Source organism: Spermophilus citellus, assembly GCF_964194105.1.
Source record: "Spermophilus citellus genome assembly, chromosome: 1".
Classification (NCBI taxonomy): Eukaryota; Metazoa; Chordata; class Mammalia; order Rodentia; family Sciuridae; genus Spermophilus; species Spermophilus citellus.
The window spans coordinates 231,706,423-231,724,542 of record NC_138182.1 but is presented as its reverse complement, the minus strand read 5'-3'; the positions used below and the strand labels follow the sequence as shown (position 1 = coordinate 231,724,542).

The 18,120-nt window shown below is 39.6% G+C and overlaps 1 protein-coding gene across 2 annotated transcripts in view; it reads left to right on the top strand.

The window, feature by feature from the left end:
• The first annotated feature begins 10,802 nt into the window (after nucleotides 1-10,802).
• SLC30A5 (solute carrier family 30 member 5) overlaps nucleotides 10,803-18,120 on the top strand; it is a 34,698-nt gene continuing 27,380 nt past the window's right edge. For both annotated transcript variants that reach the window (XR_014020912.1, XM_081284947.1), the window contains exons 1-3: nucleotides 10,803-11,361; nucleotides 16,864-16,986; nucleotides 17,989-18,055. Coding sequence is in view for 1 of the 2 variants with exons in the window: in XM_081284947.1 (XP_081141073.1) it covers nucleotides 11,276-11,361; nucleotides 16,864-16,986; nucleotides 17,989-18,055 (276 nt within the window). In the remaining variant the exon portion in view is untranslated. The remainder of the gene's footprint in view (nucleotides 11,362-16,863; nucleotides 16,987-17,988; nucleotides 18,056-18,120) is intronic.

The following is an 18,120-nucleotide window of genomic DNA, read 5'->3' as shown; positions in this document are numbered from 1 at the left end:
AGTTCTGCATTTGGTGGGAGGTTTTTAAACTTTTTTTTTAATATTTGTTTTTTAGTTGTAGTTGGACACAATATCTTTATTTTATTTATTTATTTTTATGTGGGGCTGAGGATGGAACTCAGTGCTTCACATGTGCTAGGCGAGTGTTTTACCACTGAGCCACAATCCCAGCCCTGCATTTGGTGGATTTTATTGGGTAGTCTCCAGATTTTCCTGTGTTGTGCATAATACCATGAATACAATTTTAGAATATTAATTTCAAATTATAAAAGTAATACTATTGAGGCTAGGGTGTTTCTCAATAGTAGAGTACTGACTTAACAAATATGGGCCTTGGGTTCTATTCCCAGTGCCACCAAAGGAAAAAAAAAGCAATAATATTGAGTAAATGAAAAAAGTATTCAGAAAAACTTTTAAAAAAATGTTTGAAAACTGACACAAAGTAAAATTAAACCATCCATAACCCTCTACCCAAAGATTAACATTTTCCACATTCCACTGTCTCCTTCTAGTTCAAATTTGTCAAATGTTTAGGTGCCAATTTGAAATATTTTAAAAAGAGAAGAGATCAGACTAAGGTTGTATTGCCCACCTGTGTCTCAGTTTCCATATCAGTAAATAGGTGATAACAATGGTACTGTCTCATAGAGTTGTTATGAGGAATGAATCATTACATATAAAGTCATTAATAGAATGATTTAGACCTCATAAAGCCTAAATAAATTATTGTTATTATTAGCATTTACCTAGTAGTCTTGCTAACAATTATTGCAGCAATTGATATCCTTGTATCTATGTGTTTGTGCATTTGTGTAATATATCTGTGAACTCTTAGATTATGTACTTTGAATTTTTATAGATATTATCAAATTGCCCTTGAAATAAGCTATATGAATTAACAATTCCATCAACAATTCAAGAGTCCTTATTTTCCCACACCCTTGACAACAGTATATCATTAATTTTTTTGATTAAATGGTAAATATTATTATTTTTGTGGTAAGACACATAGAGAACTGTGAAGGGACTAAGATTTTACCCTGCTTGCAAGCTCATAATCAGCCTGCCACAGTTTCATGGATGCTGGCAGAAAGCACCAGACTTCTGTGTCAGAGACTATGTTAGTCAGCTTTCCTTTACTGTAATAAATGCCTGAGGTAGACCAACTTATATAAAAGAAAGTTTATTGAGCTGGGGTTGTGGCTCAGTGGTAGAGTGCTTGCCTAGTATGCATGAGGCTCTGGGTTCAATACTCAACACCACATAAAAAATACAGATATAAATAAAAATAAAGGTATTGTGTCCATCTACAACTGAGGAAATATTTTAAAAATAAATAAATAGAATATATTTTGTCCATCTACAATTAAAAATATTTTTTTAAATTATTATTTATTTATTTATTTATTTTTTTTTTTGGCTCACAGTTGTGAAGTTTTCATCCCATGAACAGTTAGCCCCTTTGCTTTGGGCCTGTGACAGCATAGTAACTCATGGTGACAGTGCATGGTGGAAGAAGTCCATTCACCTTATGACTAGGATAAGAAAGAGAGAAAGGGCTCCCAAGTTGGAGACCAAGGGTTTATCACATGGACCTCTGGGGGACACTCCAGATCCAACTACAGCAGAGACAAAGGACTTTATTGCTCATCATACAGCAGGCAGCAAGAATCTTATGTTTGCATCATTTTCCTTGCCCTCCCCACCTCCTCCTGAGTCCATTGGGGGTAAAGCACAAAAGCCTAGGCATATGCTGTGCACACAGCGAGTGTGCATCACGACTGAGGAAGCCTGAATTTAACAAACCCCAATTTTTTTTTTGGTACCCAGAATTGAACCCAGTGGTGCTTAATCACTGAGCCACATGCCCAGCCCTATTTTGTATTTTATTTAGAGACAGGGTCTCACTGAGTTGCTAAGTACCTCAATTTTGCTGAGGCTGGCTTTGAACTTACAATCCTCCTGCCTCAGCCTCCCAAGCTGCTGGGATTACAGGCATGTGCCACCGCACCTCGCTTATTATTTATTATATTTATTTTTTTGTTCTGAGACATGTTCTCACTAAATTGCTTAGGGCCTAGCTAAGCTGCTGAGGCTGACCTCAAAATTTCAATCCTCCTGCCTCAGCCTCCCAAGCCTCTGGAATCACAAGCAAGCTCCACTTCACCTGGCTTAAGAAACCCCAAATCTTTTCAAGGTACAATGAGCCAACTTGTCCAACCTTTGCCACAGAAGTAAATATTATCTTTATTATCTTGATCAGCAAATGAATTTTCCCTCTGCCCCAGAGGAAGATACTATCTCTGCCTCAGAAGACTGTTTATTATACAAACATACTTGAAGAGTTTGGAACAAAAACTGGAAACTGCTGGGGAAAAATGCAGAGAAACAAGAGGCCCACAGAGAATTGCCTTCCAAAAAGACTCTTTTCGGTTTGTTTTTCCCAATGTGTGTTTCTACCAGTTGAGTTTCTAACCATATTTCCCTCCACTCTGGATACTACCAACACTGGCACAGAGTAAGATCCCACTAAGTAATCTCCTTTTGACTGGTGGGTGGGTATAGATGTATAAACAAATACTTGAAATGCCTACAGCATAATTATAATGAAACCTTAAAATCTTCTGGCAGATATTTTTTTAATATTTATTTTTTAGTTGTAGTTGGACACAATACCTTTACTTATTTTTAATGTGGAGCTGAGGTTCGAACCTAGGGCCTCTCGTGTGCTAGGTGAGCGCTCTACCGCTGAGCCACAACCCCAGCCCCCCCCACTGACAGATTTTGATCAGCTACTTGAGGCTGAGCGTAAGCTGTTTCTCATAATCTCATTGGCATTCTTCTAATCTTCCCTGTAGATCCTTGGTGTTTTCATTTTTAATATCTCACACTTAATGCTGCAAAAGGGATTACCACACACTGTTATGGGCCAGGCTATATGGGCAATGACCAAACAGATTCCATTTTATCCTGAGACTCCATACCATATAAGAAATGCTTCTCCCGTGGGAAAGCCCCACTTCTGTACCCATTAATAGTTACCTAGCATAATAACATACTTGGCAACACAAAATAGCAATTCTTATACAATGTAAAATTGTTCTCTTTACTTTCTATTTTTCTTGGGCAATGTACCTTGTCAGAGATTGGTTATCTAGACATTAGTAACCATTCTCTAACTTGTACTGAACTAGGGTCATTTTGACTCTTCCCTTCTGCTTGCTTGCTGCTGTGCCAACCTGGAGAGTCCCATGGTAAATACCAATGTACCCATTGCATTGTCTCACTAACTGCCCAGTTCAGCTTCTGTACCTGCTTGCTTGCAGCTATGTCAACCCAGATGTGGTTTTTGCCTTTAAATACCCTAAAATGCTCAGGCTCGGGGCTGTTCCTGCGGGGAGCAGTTGCCAGCAGGCCTGCTAAATACTCTTCAATTTGGACAAAACTGGGACTTTGTGTGTTTTCTAAGCAACCTGCCCCACAACAACACAAGAGTCCCTAACTTCTAAGAAATCAAATCCTAAGAACTATTTAGTGCTTCCTTTACACCTCTGCCTTATCATTCAACGCCCAATATCTCCGAGAATTCCAGAGCACTCACATCCCCACTCCTCTTCCTATCTAGTTGAAGATGTTTGTGGAATTATTGAACATTGTCATTTTCCTTTTCTGCTTTCAAAAGAAGAATAAGAATATCTTTAGCATCAGGTATTGTCATCTGATGAGTTTGGGATAACTTTATCCACCAAAGTATATTATCCACCAAACATATTAGGGGTTGACTTTTATGAAATAAAATGCATTTTATAAAATCCATGTACATCTTATTGTTATCCAAGGTTTGATGCCACTTATATTCAGTGTTCTTAACTGCAAATCACTGCCACCACTCTGATTCCTGCAAAAAGGAATTTTTTAAAGAAATAATGGATAATTCACAAAACACTTTGGAAGATCAGAGAGCCAGACTCTAAAGCAAGGCATCCTGAAGCAATGCCCAACCATGCCATAGAGGCCACTCTGCCAAAAAAAAAAAAGAAAAGAAAAGAAAAAAACACTGCCACAGACTCTTGGAACCAATGATTCAGGACTGGTCATCAGAAGCTCTGTCACTGCTATTTTCAAAGAAAAGGCCAAATGCTTCCTCAGGGTAGAAGGTCAATGCCCCTACTTGTCACCACCCAACTAAAGTCAAGTCATGTCTGGATATGTTTAATCAGTGAAACCGAAGTTACATGCCAAAAGTAGGGAAATGTGAATTCTCTGGTTAGACCTCAGGAAGGTGAAACATACAATGTGGAAGATAACCACAACACAGGTAGCCCTGTAGCAGAAGCTCTCAATAAGTTCTTGCCTATATATGCTGGGATCATTTTCCTATTTCCACACATACTAGTAGCCAATATCTTTAACTCTGTTGGAGAACTACTACTATTGTGATCCCCAGTGTGTGACCTTCAAACATCCAATCCCCGTGGAGAAACTTTGCCTGATATTACACCCTTGCATGTCTTTCTTTCCTCTCCTGTACCACTTTCCTAGATTTCCTGGGTTATTTACCTCAAATCACTTTGACATAAATCCTCATCTCAGAATCTGCCTCTGGGAAACCTAACCAGGACCTATATTTGGATCTAGTATGTGGTACATATTCAGTAAGTATTCCTTGGAAGGAAAAAAGGTGATGCTAAGTTGTTTGTCAAGACGGTGTCCACCATATTCTCTGATCCAGATTCCTGGAGGTGACCTATAAAACAGGCCTTCCCCATCTGACTCTCATATCATTGGAATAAGTTGTCACTCATGTGGGAAGAACATAGCAAAAGAGCTGAAACTGAAGTGCATCAAGATAATAATAGCAATCACTTACAACTCATTAAGTGAAATAGGAAGGTATGAAACCATACTGACATCAATTACTAGATCAATAAAGGGACAGGAAAGTTTTACTTTACATTCAAAGGTCAATAATAAATGTTGATGGGAGGGATGATTATCATTTGGTTACATTTATAGTTATAATTGTTTTGGTCAAGAAGCAAAAATCAATACTAATATAAACGAGTGAAAGTGTGAAAAGGTCTCAAGATATCTCCAGACAAAATACTTCTTAATTAACTTTAAGAAGTATTTTTAAGAATTAACTTTTGTCTGATGTGGAAATGACATAGTTGGTGTGTCCAGTTGGGGTCCAGGTCCTTGTTGTCCCAAACAAAAAACTGAGCCAAACACACGCAAGTAACAGGCATAGTACAGATATATTGAAGGTGAAGATGAGAGAAGCACTCCATAAGGTATAGAAGAGTGGGCTGAGCAAGAAAGAAAGGTTCAAGGCCCCAATATCTAGAAATTAGTGTCTTATATACCCAGCTGTGAGGCATTCTCTTTTCTGTACGAACTGGATTGAAGACCTTACCCTACTTGTTCCCATTGGTTACCTTATGATACCTGATGAGAATGTTGTCCAATTTTCTCCCATTAGTTACTTTAGAACAGCTAATTTTACCCCCATTTTACTCCCATTGGTCATTTTAAAATATTGCATCAATGACCGGAGTTGTCATGATAATAGGACTATCCCTGTCTTGTCCTCCAAAAGCATCTTTCTCATATCCTCTCTCCACCATCTTGGCATCCCTGAACTACTACCTAACAAAAACATCAGACAAACTGATGGATATTCTACAAAGTCATTAGCTTGTCCTCTTCAAAAATTCAAGGTCCATGCAAGACAAGCAAAAGAAAAGGAAACTAATGATGAAGCCAGAATTAGACAGGCACATAGGCAAGGGTGGGATCCAGAGAATGGAGGGATTGGAATGTTAATTCCCTCAGAGCCCTTCCTCCACCCTTATCAAGATAACCTCCAAACTGTTGCTGAAGTAAACCTGTTCCAGGGATTGTCCCTCCCTCCAAGGAGTTATAAAAGTTGTTAATTACGCCCCCTTTCCTGATAAAGATCAGATCACTCCTCCCTGGCTTCTCCAGCCCATCTGCTTCTCACCTTTTGGCCATCCCACCAGAGCATCTCCTGGACCTAGTCACCTATGCAGGAGGGAGAGAGATAAGGGGAAGAGAGCAGCAGAACATGTAAAACAGATATGCCTAGGACATATAAAAAAATGCAGAACACCCTCACTTCTGGGGATACCAGGATACCAGCTATGGCCCCCTTCTCCCTCCCAGGAGAAGTCTGTTACTTCTTTTTAAATAAATCCTGCTTTATATGCTTGCCTCAGCATGCTTCTCTAATGTTATACTTCGACATGTAGGGAAGAAGAACTCATCAATGAAACAGGACAATTAAAAGCAATACGTGATTCTGGATTGGATCCCCATTAAGTATTTTATGGGGAAAAATCTGAATGATGTTTGTGGGTTAGAAAGTACTGTGGTATCAATGTTAATTTCCTGATTTCGATAGATACATTATAATTTTTTGAAGAATGTCCTTATTTTTAGGAAACAGACATTGAAGTATTTAGGAGCAATGTGGCATCGTGTTTATAAATTACTCTCAAATGATTCCACAAAACAAAACAACAAAAAAATGTACCTGTATATAGAGAAAGAGTGGTAAGGCAGAGGTGGTAAATTACTAACAACTGAGGAATCCGGCTTAGGGAATACAGATGTTCTTTGAATTCTTGAAACTGTTTCAAAGTTTTTTGTTCTTGTTTTGGAGTGGGGGTGGGCATCAGGGACTGAACTCAGGGGCGCTTGACCACTGAGCCACATCCCCAGCCCTGTTTTGTATTTTATTTAGAGACAAGGATCTCACTGTGTTGCTGTGACGAGTCCTTGCTTCCCCAATGTTGAAAAATAACACCAGAAAAGCACGCTGAGGCAAGGTCAGAGTAGAAATTAGAAGTTTATTAAAGGACAGCAGAAAAGACTTCTCCCGGAGGAAGAAGGGGACCCAAGAGGTGGAATCCCTGGAAGTGCGGTTGTCTCCCCTTTTTATAGTTTTGGTGATGGAATGTAGGTTGGAAGGGGTGGAACACAGGTGGGCCAAAGAAGTAGTCTGAGCAGGAAGGACTTCATTAACACTTCTTTGGGATGGACTTTGGCCTAGGGCCTTTTCAGGACTTCATTAACATTCCATGAGTTGTCCTGCGTTTCCTGGAATCATTCTCAGCATGGCCTCCATTTTATTTTATTTTTTTTTTATGGCCTCCATTTTAGATTTCACTTGGTATTAGACCCGATTTACCTAACTACACTGACTACCTAATTTTAAATCTGGCTTCATTGCTAAGCACCTTACTTTTTCTGAGGCTGGCTTTGAACTTCTGATCCTCCTGCCTCAGCCTCCCAAGCTGAGCCCCTGAGATTACAGGCATGTACCACCACACCTGGCTTCGAAGTTTTAAATTCTTTCCACTTTAATAATTGTAAACTGGGCTGGGAATGTGGCTCAAGCGGTAGCGCGCTTGCCTGGCATGCGTGCGGCCCAGGTTCGATCCTCAGCACCACGTACAAAGATGTTGTGTCCGCTAAAAACTGAAAAATAAATATTAAAAAACTCTCTGTCTCTCTAAAAAAAAAAAAAAAAAAGATTAATAAAAAAAAAATAATTGTAAACTATTTCTGTAAGGGTCCGGCGAAAAGTCGGAGGAAGAGACCACCAAGAGACTGACTCATGCAATTGCAGAAGGGGATTTATTGAGGATCCAATTCAGCGCGCTGAGGCTCTAGGCTCACTCAAGAAGCGAGAGCAGCCCAGAGCCCAGAGCAGAGGCTAAGCAGTGCTTAAGTACACTTTTTGGGGAGGGCGGGAGCTTTGCATACATCAGAACAAATCATACATCAGACGGGAACACGTCTGGCGGGGGTGATTGGTCACTCCTAAGCGGGGGGGGGGGGGGGGGGGGGGGTACACATTCAAACTGATTGGTTCGGGCCCTGTATGCTTACGTGACAAACTGCACAGGGCCCTAGGCTAAATGGCCAGTAGGGCGTTGTCTTAACTATCTCAGGAATTTCAGGTTCTGGGTGTAGCAGAGGAACTTAACAATACCTGGTCTTTCACTTTTTAATTCAGGCTTTGCAGCTTAGAAACTTTACCCTTTCATTTCTAATAATTATTGTAATTCCCTGCAACAATCTACTTCAAAATCAGTATAAATAAAAGCATAGAGTTAATAAAAAAATCACTTATGAACAAAATAAAAGAACTTTTAAAATAAATAAGAACTATTCACAAAATGTCCTAAAACCTATGAGTCTTAAATTCTGTGTTTTATTTATGTACTAAATTTTACTATTAAGAAGCCACAGGTGAGGGGCTGGAATAGTCTAGCTCCTCAAAGGTCTTCTCTTCATATTATTAGGTTAAAAAATAAGGTACAACGGCCCTGCACAGTGGCATGTGGCTGTGATCCCAGTGACTTGGGAGGTTAAGGCAAAAAGATCTCAAGTTTGAGGCCAGCCTCAGCAACTTAGCAAGACTCTGTCTCAAAACAAAAATAATAATACTAAAAAATCAAGGGTGTGTAGCTCAGTGGTAGAAAGTTTCTGAGTTCAATCCCGTACTACAAATAAATAAATAAATAATAAGGTACAATGATCCCCAGAGGATTTTGTATCAGAGTTTTTCTTAATATGAATAAGCTTTAATTTATTTCATTTCATTATGAAACAAGTCAAACAAAAGTCTCCAAATTACATTATGTAATATAATGAACAGCCACCCAATCTAAAATAAAACATTTCTGTTTTTTCCATCTGAAAACATTTATTAGTTCTCATTCTCCTTGACATATACTTGTATCTTACATGCACACACCCACACACACACAAAAAGAAGAAGTAACTTATATTAACACAACTAAGGTCACATATAGCTATTGGTTTAACCATTTTATAACAAAACAATATCTGATGGGGCTGGGGATGTGGCTCAAGCGGTAGCGTGCTTGTCTGGCACGCGTGCGGCCCGGGTTCGATCCTCAGCACCACATACAAACAACGATGTTGTGTCTGCCAATAACTAAAAAATAAATATTAAAAAAAATTCTCAAAAAAAAAAAACAATATCTGAGAATTATACTTTCTGGTAATAATCTCCTCATTAAAAATACTATTTTGAAAAATTGTAGAACTACCTAAAGATGATTTAGATATTTTTGTTTTCTTATTTTGTTTGCTTCGTATAAATCATAATTATAAGGGTTTGAGGGCTGCCTTCCTCTGTGTTCTTCACATAGAATGTGTCTTCTGCCAATGTTTTTTTAATGTGTAAAATCTTATGAGTGGGGTCAGGGTTGTAGCTCAGTTGGTGGAGTGCTTGCCTAGCATGCATCAGGCATTGGGTTTGATTCTCAGCACTTCATATAAATGAGTAAATAAAAAATAAAGGTCCATCAACAATGTTAAAAAATATTTTAAAACTTAAATTAAATTACATTTTTTAAAAATCTTATGAGAAGCTGGGTACAGTGGGGCACACCTGTAACCCCAGCACCTGGGGAGGCTGAGGCAGGAGAATCACAAGTTGAAAGCCAGCCTCAGCAACTGTGAGGCGCTAAACAACTCAGTGAGACCCTGTCTCTACATAAAATACAAAACATAAAATACAAAATTGGGCTGGGGGCCTCGCTCAGTAGCCCCTGAGTTCAATCCCCACTGCCCCCCCCCCCCCACACACACACACACAAAAAAAAATCTTATGAGTGTCAGATAGGATTGTCTGCTCATGAGTCTTTTCTTGTTATACCTTATTTGGGAAAGCTTAGCATTTGTGCTTTTAATGCATTATACTACCAAGTGGGCCTAACTCTCAAATTGCTAAATATTTTCCACAATAGATTATCATGTCCCCGCCAGCAGTCTCCTTGTTACTATGGCTCTTTGTGTGTACTCAAATTAAGAGTACTATAAACTAATTGTAATCTATACTGTTCAAAATCCTATTTTCACTTCCAACTCCTATCCCCAAATTTCCCTATGAGCAATAATAGTTAATATCTATTGAGTGATACGATATATCATTTACTTTTCTAGATACTTTTTAACATTAACACATATAACCCTCCCAGCAACGCTAAGATATAATTATTATTATTCCTGTTTTCCATATGAGGAAAAGGAAAGTCAAGTGACTGACAGTAAATGGCAGTCAGGAATTAAACTAGAAGAGACATAGGAGCCCATGTTCCTAACTTTTTAGCAACAGAAAAATACCCCTTTTGAAGGCCTATGTTTACAAATGTGTCTGGATTAAGTAGCACAGTTCCACAGACAAAATTTAAAGAAATTCTATACTTTTTAAAAAGGGGATAAAACAGTTCACAGCAACACTTTACCAAATCCTGTCCTTCTTATGCTCTACGTTGGAGCACTTCAGCAATTACACAGCCTCTGCCTAGGCATCACGACCAGTATTCCAGGCCCCAAGCAAATAACACCAAAAAAGCAGTCATTTCTCTTCATTCTTTCATTAGTAGGTCTTCCCAGGCTCCCAATATTTGTGATAGAAACTCTAAATTCAAGAATAGTTACATTTTGGGCTGTGGTTGCGGCTCAGTGGTAGAGCGCTTGCCTCGCTTTTCTTGCATGTGTGAGGCACTGGGTTCGATTCTCAGAACCACATAAAATTACATGAATAAAATAAAAGTAGAGCAATATGAAAAAAAAATAAATAGTTATATTTTGGGGGTGACTTGATGTTTTAAAGATTTTGAGCCTTCTCATTAGAAAAATGTTGATCCACTTATCACGCAAGTTCGAGGCAGCAAGTGTGTTACAGTCTACACAGAGGGTAAGACTATTGAACTTGGTTTAATCACACGCGTGCTGTGCTGCAGGAACCCGCTATAACCCAGACGGCCCGTAGGTGGCGCTGCAAGGGCACGTAAGTGCCCCATCCTCTTCAAAAGGAAAGACTGATTTGGGGCGGGGATTCGAGACGCCATCCCCACGGTGGGAGGAGCCAACAGAAGGAGACAGGAAGGCGAGTGTTTCCTTGTGCGCAGGCGCAGGGTTGGGCACTCCCCCGGGAGTGAGGGATGCTGGGCCCGATGACGTGGCCTGGCAACGTCCCTGCCGGTGCGGCCTCCCGGGAACCGGCGAATCGAAACTGCTCGCGGCCTAGTCCCAACTCGCGTGCGCTTGTAAACCGGAGCTGGGAACAGCGGTGGCGGTCCGGCCTGCAGGAACCTGACGGGGCTGCTGCCATGGGGGAGTGACGCGCCTGCGCCCGCTGTTCCGCAGCAGCGACAAGACATGAGGAGACCCCGCGGCAGGGGTAGCGGCGGCGGCTCCTGAGCCCGGGATGGAGGAGAAATACAGCGGGGACGCGCTGACCGGCCCCGGCGGCGGCGGCGGCGGCCTCGGGCGGGTGGACGTGCCCAGCTCTCGGTAAGGGACTGATCCCGACTCGCCGCTCGCGCACTGCGGCCCGGGACGGCAGCTGCTAGCCCGGCGGTTCGGACACACCTTCTCTCCGGCCTCCGTTGGACTCCGCACGCGCTGCCGAGCCTTGGGTCCTCTCCCGCTGCTTCCCAGCCTGCTGCCTGCCTCTAGGTTCATTGGCGTCTGTGGCGCCCACTGCAGAATGGACGCTCTGAGATCCAGGAAGCTTCTGCTAGATTCCCTGGGTTTCAGGGCAGACGGTCAGCCTTAGAACCAGTTTCTAATCAGAGAAACATTTCTCATGGCTGTTTCTCCCTGGAGCAGTAGCTTGGTGACAACTTAACCTTAACGACGTCTCCCTGCGTAAATTGGGGGAAGGTGTCACTGTCATCTCTGAAAAAATCAAAGTACAAGCAGATTAATTTGGGTGTGCAGGTTAACCCAGCACATCAAGAATTAACCCCCGTCGTTGAGTTTTCTTTTCCTTTTTTTTTTTTTTGTTTCTTTTATTATTTAAATAAGAAATGTATGCTCGCTGTCAAAAAAAAAAATTCATAGAGGTCCTCCCACCAACACCTAAAGGCCAGAGACCAGGTAGCACAGTGACACTGTCCAGTGTCTTTCCTGACCTGCCCTAAATTCTGAGGTAGTGTTATAGGATGCATAAAATAAGGCCCAGCAATTTGATTAGAACTGGTACTTATTGCCTTCGTTTCTAATGAGGTTAAGTTTTAGTGGTTCTTCACAATTTTGAGATTTAAAAATTATTTTGACAAATTCCTTAGAACAGCAGTAACAGCCTTATTGATGTAGTTTTTGCATGTGAAAATCAAAACATCACATATGCTGGAGCAGAACTTCAACCAACTGCATTTTTGTAGCATAAATTTTCTAATCTATTTTGAGCAATTCATTTTGTAAATAACAGTATATCAGATATTAATTTTTGGCCCATGACAACTAAATGCAATATAGGGGAGTTGTAGTCTAGATTTGGTAGTTGCCAAGGGAAAATGTTGTAAAAGACATTACATGTCTTTTGACAAAATTGGACTATGGACTAAGTTTCCTGTTGATAACCGTGGTGGTTTTATAGCAGAATGCCCATGTGCATTGTGGGGTTTTTCTGGTTTGTTTGTTATCAGGAATTGAACCCATGGGTATTTAACCACCCAGCGACATCCTTGGCCCTTTTTTGTATATTTATTTAGAGACAGGGTCTCCTGAGTTGCTTAGGGCCTCACTAAGTTGCTGAGGCTGAGTTTGAACTCAAAATCCTTCCTGCCTTAGCCTTCGAGTCACTGGGATTACAGGTGTGTGCCACCGCACCCAGCTTCATGTTCTTTTTTTTTTTTTAGTTGTAGTTGGACACAATACCTTTATTTTATTTATTTTTACGTGGTGCTGAGGATCAAAGCATGTGCTAGGCAAGTGCTTTACCACCGAGCCACAACCCCAGGCCCTCCATGTTCTTATTTAGAAGTAAAAAAAACATTGATGTATTTTACTCACTCTCAAATAATCCAGGGGGAAAAAATCTTTTTGAGAGCACAACAAAACAAATGAGACAATATATTTACAATTAAGTTGTCTAGAAAAAGGGCATACTATTCTGTGTTAATTTGAAATTATTTTTAAATGAGTTGTTTAAATGCTTTTTTACTCAAGAACTTATTGTCTTAGGTAGGTAAATGTGGTAAACAATTCTTTGCCATCTGTTTGTTCAGCACAGTTATCATTGCAGAACCAAAGTCAATTCAGGACTGGCTGAATTTGGATTCCAGGTTACAAAAGTTTTTCTTTATAGAGGCTAAAAATCAAAACTAGTTGTAATCTCCAACAAAAACTGACTATGGTGGCACATGCCTGTAGTAATCCCAGTTATTCAGGACGCTGAAGCAGGAGGATCAAAAGTTTGAGGCCAGCCGAAGCAATTTAATAAGACCCGGTCTCAAAATAAAGACCTGGGGATATAGCTCAGTGGCAGGGAACTTGCTTAACATGGGTTTAATTCCCAGTATCTCAAAAAAGCAACAACTAATTGATAAATTATTTAATCAAAGATATTATGCCTGAATTCACACTATTTTAAATATCTTTATTTTATTTATTTATTTTTATGTGGTGCTAAGGATCAAACCAGTGCCCCACATGTGCCAGGCAAGCACTGTACCACTGAACAACAACCCCAACCCCTTGGACTATTTTAAATAAAGTTTCCTTTCTTTTTTTTTTTTTTTTTTTTTTTTCCCTTGCAGAGCTAGGGATTGAACCCAGGAGCGTTTAATCACTGAGTCACATCCCCAGCCCATTTTATTTTTAATTTTGAGATAGAGTCTTACTGAGTTGCTGAGGCTGGCCTCAGACTTGCAGTCCTCCTACCCCAGCCTCCCAAGTCACTGGGATTGCATGTATGCACCACCATGCCAGTCTGTGTGTGTGTGTGTTTAATTTAAAAAAAGAGAGTAAAGAAACCAGGCATGGTTGTGCACTCCTGTAATCCCAGCAGCTCAGGAGGCTGAGCCAGGAGGATTGCAAGTTTAAAGCCAGCCTCAGCAAAAGCAAGGTGCTAAGCAACTCAGTGAGGCCCTATCTCTAAAAAAATACAAATAGGGCTGGGATATGGCTCAATAGTCAAGTACCCGAGTTTAAGTTCAATCCCCAGTACCAGAACATAAAAGGAGTAAAGAAAATTGGTGTCAGAAAGACCATAAGAGTAATAATATTATCAAGAAGTATTTTACATAGGTTAATGCTCCATATGACTAAATCTTGTTATCCAAGTGCCCTGTTTTTCAAGTTTTGTTAATACTTTAGTCAGAAATTATTTAGAAATCTATATATTAATCACCTTCCCAAGTGCATTATAAATATAGCTCAGTGGTAGAACACTTTGCCTGTCTGAGGCCCTGGGTTTGATCCCCAGCACTACAAAAAGAAATTACATATGTATGGGCATACAGGCAGAGATACAAAATTTACCTTTTCCTTAATGACTTAAGAGTTATTATGAGCATCATCTCATGAACTGAGTAAATATAGTACTGTCTTCAAGGGTTCCTTCCCAGTACTATGTACCTATGCTGCTGTCTTGTATTTTGAAATATTATTCCTATTCCATGCTTGGTATTTCCTACACTGTCTTCATTACAGACTATATATCTCAAACTCTGTGGAGATACCCTTCCCTTCCCTAGTTAGTTGTTTCCATGTGTGTTCTTTCCAGACTCTGTTAAGTGGATCACATAGATTTGTCTATTTGCCAGTCTTTCCCAGTAGAACTCAAGCTCCTTGAGTGTAGGGTCTCTACTATGCATTTAGTGTCCCAGCTATTACCTAGAAATGTGTTTAGTTGTAAGAAACAAAAATAACAGAGGCTGAAACAAATAGGGATTCTATCTTCTCACAACAAAGAAACCAGAGGTTGCTGGTGTTTGTTCAGAGACCTCAGTGATACCATCTGGGAGGCAAATTCTTTTTGTTTTTCCTCTCTGCCATTAATTCTTAGTGTATTGGCTTTCATATTCAGACTTGTTATAAAATGGATGCAGCAGTTTGGGATTAAAATTGTTTAGATAAATTTTAAATAAAAACCCTCCTATTAAAGCAGGAATATTGAGATTAATAGTTCCAGGTACATCTTGCCCCTTTATGTGGAAGAGGGATGGCTATACCTGAAAACACCCTGTCAGTAAGTGAACAAGGAACTATGTGAAGAATGACTGAATAACCCTATGGAGGATTTATGTATAATTGTGAATAGTTGAGAAGATAAGAACCCTCAAAAGCCTTTTGGATGAACTTTGGCCTTTTGGGCAATATATTAAAAAGAGCAAGCTAAGAAGTCCTGGGATTGACCCTGCCTAGCTCTCTGCACTTCTTCTTTCCGATCTACAACCTGAGAGGAGCTGGGCTAGACAATCTCGAAGGTGTTTTTTTACCTCTTAAATGTTAATGTCTTAACTTTTTTCCCCTAACATACATTTACTTTCAGACCTAGATAACTGCTAGAGATTTTCGCAGGCTTTGTAGAAGGGTTCTGCTGGGGTGTTGAAGCCTGGCTGTTGGGATGTTGAAATTAAAGGAAAGAAGGTAAGCAGGGCTAAGAAGAGAAACTTCTTTTTAATATCCACATTTTTAGTCCAATGCCTCATCCTTCCTTTTCTCTTTGCTTCATGTTCAGACCTAACCAGAGGCTAAAACTTATGACTCCTGTGGTAATTGAGAAGGGATGTTGCCTGGCTGTGAAGGGCAAGAACGTGGGGATCTAGTTACTTAGAAGACTTCTCTAAGGATCCTCCCTTTGGTATAACTTCCCACACCCTTTCTCAGATGCATATGGTTCCTGGAGCTTTTCAGAAATCTCTGGATCAGGGCACTTGGATTTTCAATCCTTACTGTAATCACTTAGCAAGTTAGTGTCTTCTGGTTTCATCACAGATAGAATTTAGTCCCTATTTTTGTTTTCCTTAATTGTTTGGAGTAATTGATAAATTGAAAGACATAATACAGGGCTGGGGCTGGGGCTCAGTGATGGAGCGCTCACCTGGCACACGTGAGGCACTGGGTTCCATCCTCAGCACCACATAAAAATAAAATAAATATATTGTGTCCATCTACAAATAAAAAAATTTAAAATTTTTTTAAAAAGACATAGTATAGGGACTGGGGTTGTGGCTCAATGTAGAGCGCTTGCCTAGCACGTGTGAGGCACTGGGTTTGATCCTCAGCATCACATAAAATATAAGTAAATAAAGTTATTTGTAAATCTACAACTAATATGTGTGTGTGTGTATATACATAATATGAAGACATTACAGGCTGGGTGCGGTGGCACACGCCTGTAATCCCAGCTACCTGGGAGGTTGAGGAAGGATGGTTTCGAGGTCAAAGCCAGTTTCGGCAACTTAGCAAGGCCCCCAGCAACTTAGCCAGAGCCTTTGTCAAAACATAAAAAGGGGTAGGAATGTGGGGATGTGGCTCGTTGGTTAAGGCCCTGGGTTCCATCCCCAATGCCAAACAAACAAACAAAAAAAAGCATATTATAGCCAGACATGGTAGCACTTACTTGTAATCCCAGCAATGCAGGAAGCTAAAATGGAGGATCGCAAATTTGAGGGCAGCCTTAGCAATTTAGTGAGACCCTGTCTCAAAATAAAAAATAAAAAGGACTAGGAAGGAGTATAGCTCAGTGGCAACTGAGCTAAAATAAACATCTTTATTTTTAGTTGTTGCTTTTTCAAAAAATAGACTGCATCTATATATATTATCATTCATATACATTGAAAAGAAACCAGGAGTATAACATACACCAGAATGTTAACAATAGTTACCATGTGGATAATGAGTTGTTTGGGTTTGTTTTCTGTTTGGCTTTTTTGTATTGTTTCATATTGGTTTATGTGTATATCTTTGTATTCTGTAATGTCTGATACTTGTATAAGAAGAAAATTACTGAGTTCCTTGTGATTTCAATTATACTGAAAGTTGTTTGTTTTTATTTTCCAGATTAACAAAATATATTGTGTTACTATGTTTCACTAAAGTTTTGAAAGCTGTGGGACTTTTTGAATCATATGATCTCCTGAAAGCTGTTCACATTGTTCAGTTCATTTTCATATTAAAACTTGGGTGAGTATGTTCCTTATTTTCTAAGTTAAACCATGCTAGCAGATGGACATAGTGCCATATACCTATAGTCCCAGCATTTGAGAAGTTGAGGCAGGAGAATCCCTTGAGCACCGGAGTTCAAAGTCAATCTGGCAACATAGTAAGACCTAATCTGAAGAAAAGAAGTTTAAAAAAAAAACCCAAACATGCTGAACTGCATTTCCTGTATAATCCTTTCATAGTGTACTGTGTCCTCTTCTACATATAGTAATTCATTCTTCCTAAATAGAGATTTCTGGATCTTGAAATTGATAGTGACTACTTTCTGCTGCCTTCTATTACTAAAAATATATTGAACCCTTGGGAGTATAATTTTGGTAATCTGGGAAAGAGATTCTTTACTAGGAAATTTTAAGCACCAGTTGTATGCAACTGGGGGAAACAGGAAATTCAACCCCCCAGGGCTTTGTACATGCTAGACAAGCACTCTTCCACTGGGCTACATCCCCAGTTCCTTTTATGTTATATTGTGAAATGGAGACTCTTTAAGTTATCCAGGTTGTCTTGAAATTAAAATCTTCCTGCAACAACCTCCCAAGTAGTCATGATTATAGGAATGTGCTACTACCTTACATGGCACGTTTTTATATAGCGTTTTGGCAAAAGTGGGAACATATAATTAGTACTTTCTTCATTTCTGTCACATTGTTTTAAGATTTGTTATTACTGAGCTCTAGAGAAAACAAGAATTATTTTCTTTAGTATGTCAAGGTATTAAAAAATATTGAGACTCCTCTTGTGTGGCTTGTGAACTGACTGGTTCCAAAGACAATTACAAAAGAAGAATTCCCCAAAATGTTGCCATGGAAACATTGTTAAAATATGTACTGTTTTCCAGTACAGTTCTTCAGAGGATAGCATGCCTTTCAAGTTCTGGTACATTTGTTTAAAATAAGTGTCCTTACTTAAAACCACATCTTGTATTTAATATTGATTAGTATGTTACTGTCTCAATATTTACAGGACTGCATTTTTTATGGTTTTGTCTCAAAAGCCATTTTCTTCTGGGAAAACAGTTACCAAAAACCAGGTAAGGTTTCTGCAGAATCATTTATTCCTTGCTCATTTTTTGATCAGGTATACTTAATAATTTAA